Below are 9,963 nucleotides of genomic sequence, written 5' to 3'. Positions count from 1 at the left end.
TCTCTCTCTCTCTCTCTCTCTGTGTGTGTGTGTGTGTGTGTGTGTGTGTGTGTGAGAGAGAGAGAGAGAGAGAGAGAGAGAGAGAGAGAGAGAGAGCGCACGCATGTGCATCGGCTGTCAGAAGGTGACTTTCAGGAGCCTTGTCTCTCCTCTCTTGCTGGATTCCGGAGCTGCAAACTTGGGTCATTAGACTTTCATGGCAAGTGCCTTTGCCCACTGAGCCATCTTGCATGTCCTAAGATACTTTTTTAGCTAAAGATAGCAAGTCCATTCACTGCTAGAAACAGCACAGTCCTGTGACCTTCTTCACAGTTCCCTTCCATTTCCATACTGTGCGTACCTGCGGGCTCTGGCATACGCGCTTGCATTTCCTTGGAATGGTCTTCATTTCTCAGTTCTACAAGCACTAAACCTTCAGACATGTCCTGTCTGCCTCTTGAGGGTCCTCATCCGAACCACTGTAGAGCAGTCTCTGCCTTAATGTCAGTGGAATGCATAGTTGAGTAGGGACAGATGCAGACTGTGACTGTCACTCCTTTCCATCTTGACTGCATTGGGAGTGTCACAGTCCATGCAGACCTGGAAGTCTTAAGGCATTAGCCTCCGTGGATGAGATGAGCTCCCTCTTGAGGACGCTTTTTGAATTGTAGGAAGAGACTCATCCACCTCTGTCTTCACCTACCAGAGCCTTCTGCACTCTTCACCAGATGCCTCTGCCTGATCCATAGCAGGAGGCTCAGGGACATTTTGTTATTTGCCAACTGTGTGGCAGATTTTTCTCCTTTAAGTCTATTTTGTATATTTCACAGGTAGAGTATAAATTCTTTCAAATAGGTAAAACAAATAGAGATTTTCAAACTCAATGGGGCCTTTTTGCTAGAACAATAACCAGTTGTATATGAGCCTACAGCTTTTGTGTCCAAGGGAAAAATGATTTTGCTCCTTATTGAAACGAGGAAAGCTCACAAAGTGGTCTCCAGCTTGCTTGGTGCTCACAGTTACTCTCACATCTAAGATGTCAGTGTTAGACTTGATTTGGAACAATAATGCCAGAATTGACTCCTCACTGTCTTCATGGCTGTGATTTTGGTAATAGCGTCTGGTTGTGTGATGATAATTCCAGAAAGAAAGGAATGATAAGGTCACCTGCTCTGTGCGTGACATAAATCGAATCTGGAAAAGTAGGATTGTATCAGTCTGTTTTGTGGTACTGTAATAAAATACCAGAGGCTCGGTAACTTTATGAAGAAAAGATGTTTATTTTGAAATGTTTCTGGTTCTAGAGGAGGCATAAATGGTGATAACTTTCTTGCTGGCAGAATCCTGAGATAGCCCAGGATATCACATGGTAAAAGCCAGGGAAGGTATGTGTATCTGCTTCTACTGGTCTCTTTATCTCTTAATAATGCATCCAGTATTTAGTTATGGCATCCCTGTTCTGACGACTTTATTAATCATAGTTTCCTCCCAAAGGACTCATCTGAAAACCACACACTTCAACCTAGAGATCCAGCGTCAGCTCAGGAACCCTGGGGAGGGACATATTCTGACCATTTCCAAACTCTAGCAAGATTGTGCCCATATATGTGTTCACCAAAATGTTTGGCTGATATTAGTGGAAATAAGTACTGTGAGGGGAGTCTCATTCCCTGGTGAGTCTGCTGCCTGCAGCCTGCCCACTCACTCTTTGCAAAGCTACACAGGGAAGTAGGGCTTCTGCAAAGACACTGGCGAGTGGATAGCCCCAGGAGAGAGCCCTCTGAGACAGAGGGAAGTGTGCAGCCCAGAGATAGAGACTCTGCATCTGCAGGAGATCTGTGCAGACCAGGAAACCCATTCTAGCTAAAACTGATGTCCCATACCAAGTGCAGATTTAGGAAGATAAAGAAGCATGGTTGGTTCCCTTGACCAGGGGGGATGCCCCCTCCTCTGCAGGGAAATGAAACATTCCGAGGTTGGAGTGGAAGGAGATGGAGATGGGTAGAGAATGGTTGAGTAGTCCAACAGTTAAGGACTAGCCTGACATAAGTGCAGAGCTGTGGCTTCCTCTGTCTGTCTTTCCTTATAGCCAGAGGACACCAGGTGATGAGCTAAAGGACACCAGAATCTACATTGTGCATAGCCTTGGACTCAGCAGCTGTATATCAATGAGATATTTTACAGGCAGGAAATGACTGTATCCATTTGGGTGTGTATTGTCACTTAAAGCACCACGAGTGTCTGTCAGTAACCGACCCTCTGACTTCTGGGTCACACACACACACACACACACACACACACACACACACACACACACACACACACGCAGTGAAGTCGTACTCAGCCATTCAGGATGCTGCGGCGGCTGGGCTGATCCTGCAGTAAAGTGCTTACTGTGCAAGCACGAGGGCCTGAGTATGATTTCCACCAGCCAGAGGAAATGGGCAACAGTGTTTTTATACCTGAAGTACTGGCACTGGAGACTAGGGATCCAAGCACAAGACGATCCCTGGAGATCACTGGCCAGCCAGGCCTACTCAGTCAGCAAGCTCCCAGTTCAGTGACAGGCCCTGCCTTCAAAAGCTGTTAGAGTGATTGAGGAAGATACCTGCAATTAACCTCTGGCTTCCACATGCACTCACACACGGATATAGGTGTGCCCACCCTCGCCCTGAAACACAAACATTCACAGTCCCAGGCTGTGGATCAGTAGTGACTGACAGTGTGTTAAGGGTCAGAAGTTGGTTTCCGGGCAGCATGTGTTTTGTGTGCATTTCCATACAGTTGCCCACCGGGGCCCACTTGTTAATTCCATCAGGGCTTACTCAATATCTCATATACTGGGTACATTTTCCGGGCAGTGGACAAGACAGTGTTGGACATTCTGTTACTCACAGTGCTGTGGTTGCTGTAGCAGTATTTCCTAGGAGCTCGGGAGCAATGTGGCATGCCAAACTTCATTCCAGACTTACTACATTATCAGGATTTGACCCACTGACCCACTTACACATGATTGTTCTTGCTGCTGTTATGGTTTGAGTGTCCGCTGTGGGCTTGTGTGTTTGAACACCTGGTCCTCAGCTAGCAGTACTCTTTGGGGGTGCTTTGGGACCTGTCTAGCACAGATGGGGGTTTCTAACCTGGCCCTGCTTTTAACTTCCTGGTTGGCTGTCATGACGCCACCTCATACTCTCAGCCGTGTGAACTGAACCACACCTACTACCCTGCCTTCCCTTCCTGATGGACTGAAAGTCTCCTGAAACTGTGAGCCACAATGAGTCCTTCCTCCCTCAAGTTGCTTTCTCTAGATGTTTGGCCACAGCAGCGAGAAGGGTAGCTGATAGGAAATCATGCTTACTAAATATCCAGGTTACTCTTTTGTCTTAGTTTGGATTTTACTGCTGTGATCAGACACCATGACCAAGGTCATGTCCGTATAAGGACAGCATTTAATTGGAGCTGGCTTACAGGTTCAGAGGTCTAATCCATTATCATCAAGGTGGGAGTGTGGTAGCATTCAGGCAGACATGGTGCAGGAGGAGCTGAGAGTTCAACATCTTCATCTGAAGGCTGCTAGCAGAATACTGGCTCCCAGGCAACTAGGATTAGGGTCTTAAAGTCCATGTCCACAGTGACAACCGTACTCCAAAAAGGCCACACCCTCTAATAGTGCCACTCCCTGAACCAAGCATGCACATATCATCACATCTTCCCTGTGTGGCAGTGATCAGTGATGAAGTTCACATTCTTCTTTATATGCTTCTCTGCTGTTGAAGTGTCACACAGCGAGCTCATTCTGATGTTTAGGAGCAAGGATGGGAGCATGGCAGAGGAGCTATGGCTCCTGCTTCTAGTTCTTTGGCCCATCTTGGCTTTGTACTAGCAGGGTCCTGGGGCAGGAGTCGGAGGCCAGCGAGCACAGAGGCAAAGGAGGCGCACCCTAGATGACTACAGCTTGGGCTGGAGTCACAGCCACCACTTGAGCGGTGTGGCAGGTCGGCTTGGCTGAGTTCATGGCTGTTCTGGCCCAGCTGAGTGGTGACTGAGTGGTGACTGAGACAGAGTCTCACTGTGTCATTTGGGCTGGCTTCAAACTTGCTGTCCTCCTGCCTCAGCCTTCTCAGTGCTGTCATTGCAGGTATGTGTCACCGCACCGGGCTCTTAGTCCAGCTATTGTGTTTGGTGGCCACCTGGAGAGACCTGGGCCATCAGCTGTAAGTGATGGGCTTGCATCATCTTCTAAGAGGTTGCAGCCCCGAGTGCTTTCTGGGCAGATTGAGAGTCATAGGCTGTGGTCTAGTGAAGAGCTGTCTATCCCAGGTCTGGAACATTCTGACATGTGGGGGAAGGGCTTTCTGTTTCCTGGATCTCTTTCTTTTGTTCTCTGTTACATCGGAAAGCTGGAAAGAGATTTGAGCCAGATGTGGTCCTGTGGCAACTGCCTGTGACATAGCACAGCATAACTGAAAGAGGCTGGACTTGGAAGCAGCTGAGTCAGGCTCAAGACCCAAGTTCACCCAATAAGAGCTCTCTAACTTTGGGGTGTGGTGTCTTATTCGGGCTTATTCCCATATGTGAGACCTGCTCTGGACATACAGATTGGTGTCACCATACCATTTCCTGGTACCCTGTAGTTCTTACATGTCTCCCAGAGACCCATGTCTTGATCCATCTATAACAATGGCTTCTGGAAAAGGGGGAAAAATAAGCATAACTGTGAATATGCAGGTCAGGTTTGCACCCACTCTTCAAGATGAAGAGCTGCTTGCTCTGAGGCCACTGCTGCCTTAGTTGTGGTAACTGAGCAGGTGTCACTTCAGATGGATCAGCCTCAGTTGCGCATTACATCACCTATCACAGGGACCACATCCCAGCTTCTCTCTGCTTCATCCTTGGTTCTGCTGGTCCCTGTTTGGCCACAGGCTCTGCTGTGTGACTATTTCTAAGAGGGAATAAGCTAATGTCTGTTCATGCCAGGCAGTTAGGGCACTAGTGACAGAACAAAGAAATGATTTCACCCAAACCTAGCTTTGTGACCAATGGATTCATTGTAGTTACTTAATATGGGTGATCAAAACCTTGCCCACGCATCATGGTGACAGTTCACATCCATAGACCTCCTTGCATAACTTGCAGGCAGTTCTGCTGGAGTCTCCTCTCTCATAGCAAGGGTTTACTTAGCTATCTAACTGACTAAGAAGTCTTGTAAACGTGACCTTCTTGAGCCTCCAATACTTACTAGCTTTCTGAGTCTTCTGAGCCTTGCTCCTCCCTCTAAAGGAAACAGCCACACAGTAGCTTCTTTGTCTCAATGATAAGAGAAGCAGGCATTGTCAGTGTCTCTACTCAAGCTTTTAAATCAACCATCTCCATCTTACAAGACTCCTGGTAAGCAGGTTGTACCAGTGACGAAGCTGAGGCTCAGCAATATAAAGAAATGTGTCTAACACCATCAAAATGGACTCTGAGATTGAGCCCAGGACTCTCTTGAGATTACGCTTTGTGAAGAACTCACAAACACCATTAGAGAAAGTCGGGGCTGAAACTGGACTCACTCTAGGCCCTATACCCTGTTGACCATGAGTCAGCTGCCGCCTAAATTGGCGTCATACCGACAGTGGGAACATGCAGGCAATTTATTGTCTATTTGTTTCAAAGAAATGGCCCTTACCTTCTTGGAGGGATGTAGTTCTGGCCCCACAGATGGGAGTCTGGAGGGATGTTCCGTGAGACTGCTACCTGCACTTAGCCATAGATCTCATCTCCTGTCTCCTAATCGACACCCAGAGCAGACAGCACCATTAGCTAGAAAGAGCATCACCCCCCAGGGCTACTGGGCTTAGCAGGACCGTAGATCAAGTCCAAGTTACAACTGTTTCTGTTCAAACTGTTTGCACAGCAGGTGTGCAGGAGTCTGGCTTCTGTTGGAAGAAGTGACAGCCCTTGGCAGAGAGACATGCCGTTAGGTTGATTGAGGTCATGGCTTCTGGAGTCCACATGCCTGGGCCTCCCCTCAGTACTAGATTCCCTAGTTGTGTGAACTTGAGTGAGTCTCTTTATCCTCAGAGCATATCCTTGAAATGGGGATAGAAGCCGTACCCATCATACCCCGCTCCATCGAAAGGATGCAATGCAAATTGAATATAGGCAAAAGGTGGTGGCAGAGCTATCCAGAGGAGGCCCAAGCTTTGGCTCCCCAGAGGTCTTTCTTAGAGTGCTCCTATGGGATGCACTCAGTTCATCTGGATTTCAGCAGCGCTTGCGAAGAGCTGCTCTCCCCCCCCACCCCCCAGGCAAGCTCATTTCAGACTCAGCACCCAGCTTTTGTCTAGGGCCGATCACCTGGACACTGCCTTAGTCTTAGTTACTTTCCCATTGCTATGATATAAAGCCCTGACAAAAGCAACTAGAGGAAGGGCTTGTTTTGGCTTACAGTTGAAGGTGCTGTTTCCGAGATAGCTGATCGCACTGCATCTGTGGCTGGCAAGCAAAGATGATTTCCCTGCTCAGCACCTTCTTGCTTGTATTTGTCCTGCAATTTGGGGATATTTCCCACCTAACCTGGATGCTCTGTCACAGACATGCCCAGAGACCTCTCTCCTAGGCGATGCTAGATTTGGTTAAGTTGACAGTCACTATTAATGATCACAAGCACCATCTGCCTCATATGTTCCTAGACTCCCGACTCAAAGGAAACACCAACGTTAGCACAAACTACACTGAAGAATTTGTATAAGATCTGTTAAAGGTAGCGTGTCCCCACCCTCTCCGCAAACCACAGTCCCTAACTCCAGTCAAGCCAGATATGACCTTGCAAGCAGGTCTTCTGGAAGGTGCAGTCTTGCGAGTGTCACGTTAGCTTTCCTGCATGCTATCCCATCGAGTGGCTGCTGGGTAGATTAAATGAGAAAATCTGTGCGAAGTACTTGGCACCCTGCCTGGTGTGGCAAGGACTCACTAAATGCCAACAACAGTTGCTCTTATATGCCGTGGATGCATTTTGACCGGCTCTTCAGCTTCTAAAGAAGCAAGTGCCTATTCCACCATCCAGCTCCATAGATACCATCCATCTGTGCACCCATTCACCTACCCGGTCCCCTGTTTTGGACTTGCAGTGTTTAGCCTGTCCTAGCCTCTTCAAGGACTTTGTGCATGAATGTAATGTGATGTTTATGTGTGTGTGCATATCATGTATGCTTACTAGAGTGTGGAGGTCAGAGGTCAAACTCCAGGAGCCATCTACCTTGCTTTTGAGACAGGGTCTTTTCCTGGGGTCTGGGTCTCAGCAAGTAGGGTAGGCTGGCTGGCCACTGCGCCCCAGGGACCCACCCATCTGTTCTTCTCCAGTGCTGGCACTGCAGGTTGTGCCTCCACACTTCATATCTTTGCACAGTTTCTGGGGCTCAAACACAGGTCTCCTTGCTTGAGTGGCATGCATTTTACTGACGGAGCCATCTCTCAGGTCCCTTTAAGGATGGAGCAGCATGCTTGGCAAATGCTGTATGTAGGTGTCCACGCTGGCTGGGCATTCGAGGAGTAATGGTGGTTAGGGTTCCATGGAAACATCATGCTGAGCCTGCAAGGACTCACACATTCAAAGCGAGTGGGGTGAGGAGGCTGCGGCCTGAGAACTTCATCCCTTGATGGCCCTCTGTGTTTCTTTTCCTCCTGTAGCCAAAGCAAAATCGAAATGTGGCCCAACCTTCTTCCCCTGTGCCAGCGGCATCCACTGTATCATCGGCCGCTTCCGCTGCAATGGGTTTGAGGACTGTCCTGACGGCAGCGACGAGGAGAACTGCAGTAAGTCCGGGGTTGCAGCTGTCTCTCCTTTCAGTGCAGCCAGATGCTCGGGCACCCCCTGCGGTTGTATCATCTTTAGCACTTCTGGGTGTGACTTAATTCTCAGATATTGTTTGGGGGGGCGCACAGTACATCCACAGCATCTAATCAGCTGGACAGTCCCTCTGTGGGTGCAGGCGAGCTGTCCCCATTGAACGGATGAGGAGCAAGAGTTAGAGAGATACGTTAGCTTCTCCAGGGCCACATAGCTCCTTTATACCTCGTCTGATTGACTGTCTCAACACTCATATTTTTACTCTTACTTGCTTCCCTTCTTTAAATGCTTAAAACCTTTGTTTTGTTCATTATATTCTATGAGAATTGGGAAGATGGTTCAACAGTGAAGAGAACTTACTGCTCTTGCAGAGGACCGAGGTTCGGTTCCCCATATCCACACAATATCTCACAGCCATTCCTAACTCCAGTCTCAAGGGATGTGGCATACTCTTCTAAACTCCGAAGGCTCCGTGCTCGCATGTGGCCACATACATATATGTGGGCAAAACACTTATACACAAAGAAATGATAAAGTTAGCTATACATCTCCATTTTGAAACATTGTTGTTTATTGGACTTAGGTAATAATCACCAGGGAAAACCCCAGGGTGAGAATTTGGGGTGGAGCTTTGCGATGACTGACAGGTCAGACTAGAGTCTCCAGCTACCAGTGGGTCTTTCTGGACTTGAATCATTATTACCTCATGCCAATTAGAATACAGGAACCTGGTTCTATGGGTCTCTTCCTCTTACAAATAACTGCCACTCTTCAGTCATTGACATTCCCCGAAGACAGCGTTTGATTTTTGTTTGAAATGATCAACTCTAAAGGGTTCCAAAGAAGAAGATGTTTTTACTCAGAGAGGCATGGCTGCAGACTCTCCCCTCATTCTTTTTTCTCAGGCACCTCTGGTATCATTCTCCTTTTCTCTGAAGAACTTCTTTCTGTGATGCTTTCTTAGAAATTTTATTTTAAAGTGTGTGTGTGTGTGTGTGTGTGTGTGTGTGTGTGTGTGTGTGTGTGTATGAGAGAGAGTCAGTCAGTTAGTCAGTCAGCCTGTCTGTCTGTCTGTCTCTGTATGTGTATTTACACAGATGCCCTTGGAGACCAAGAAGGAATCAAATCTCCTGGAATAGGAGTTACAGGTGTCTGTGAGCTGCCTGTTGTGGGTATTGGGACCCAAACTCAGGCTCTATGTAAGAGGAGTATGTGCTTGTAGCCGCTGAGCTCTCTGCAGCCTCAGAGATGCTGTTAAAAGCAGGCGTGCAGATGACACCTGCTCTCAGTTTTCACTCAGCCAAGGATGTCTGTGTTTCACCCCCATTCCTAAAGGATTTTTATGGCATGTGGTATTTGGGATGACAGTCCTTTTTCCTCTGAGCACTTTAAATGTGCCACTTCCATCCAGCTTCTCTAGTTTCCACAGAGAAAGCCAGTCACTTGATTTGTTCCCCTGTAGATCCTGCATCTCTTCCCTCCGGCTGCTTTTAAGAGCAGTTTGTGTTTAGTTCTCAGCTTTTAGATCTTGGTTTTGGGCATCTACAGGTAGTATTTTTTTTAATCCTCTTTAGTGTTTTCTGAGTCTAAGTTTTGATTGTTGCCCTGCTTTTTACATTTTCAGCTATCATGTTTTCAAATGTCTTCCAGTTCTGCCTTCTTTCCTCAAGAGATTCGGGTGACAGGAGCGTCAGGTTTCTAGCCTCTGTCTTTCCAGTCCCGGAGGCTCAGTCATTTGGCTCCTTGTTGTCCAGAGGGCATACTTCCTATTAATCTGTCTTCAAACTGTTCTTTCCTTTGTCACTGCTAATCTGTTTTTCCCACACACCAACTGCTGTGCTTTGCTTTGCTTTGTTTTAATGTGTTATTATAATTTTTATTTCTAAAATTTTCTTTTTTTCTCTCTCTTGTTTGTTTTGCTTAGACTGTTTTTCCATTTGTTTCCTGTGTGTCTGTGACCCCCTGTTAGAGTGTAAGCGCTGTGTTTCCAGTGTGTCTGTGATCCCCTGTTAGAGTGTAAGCGCTGTGTTTCCAGTGTGTCTGTGATCCCCTGTTAGAGTGTAAGTGCTGTGTTTCCAGTGTGTCTGTGATCCCCTGTTAGAGTGTAAGCGCTGTGTTTCCAGTGTGTCTGTGATCCCCTGTTAGAGTGT

At 47.5% G+C, this 9,963-nt stretch overlaps 1 protein-coding gene across 1 annotated transcript in view; it reads left to right on the top strand.

Annotated features, from left to right (window-relative positions):
* The window catches only part of Ldlrad3 (low density lipoprotein receptor class A domain containing 3), a 235,478-nt gene that overhangs the window by 110,695 nt on the left and 114,820 nt on the right, over positions 1-9,963 (top strand). The window contains exon 3 of the mRNA XM_021192844.1: positions 7,654-7,779. Within this exon, the coding sequence (XP_021048503.1) occupies positions 7,654-7,779 (126 nt within the window). The remainder of the gene's footprint in view (positions 1-7,653; positions 7,780-9,963) is intronic.

This window comes from Mus pahari, chromosome 3 (assembly GCF_900095145.1).
Source record: "Mus pahari chromosome 3, PAHARI_EIJ_v1.1, whole genome shotgun sequence".
NCBI lineage: Eukaryota > Metazoa > Chordata > Mammalia > Rodentia > Muridae > Mus > Mus pahari.
Note: the sequence above shows the minus strand (reverse complement) of the source record. Positions and strands in the feature narration are given on the sequence as shown.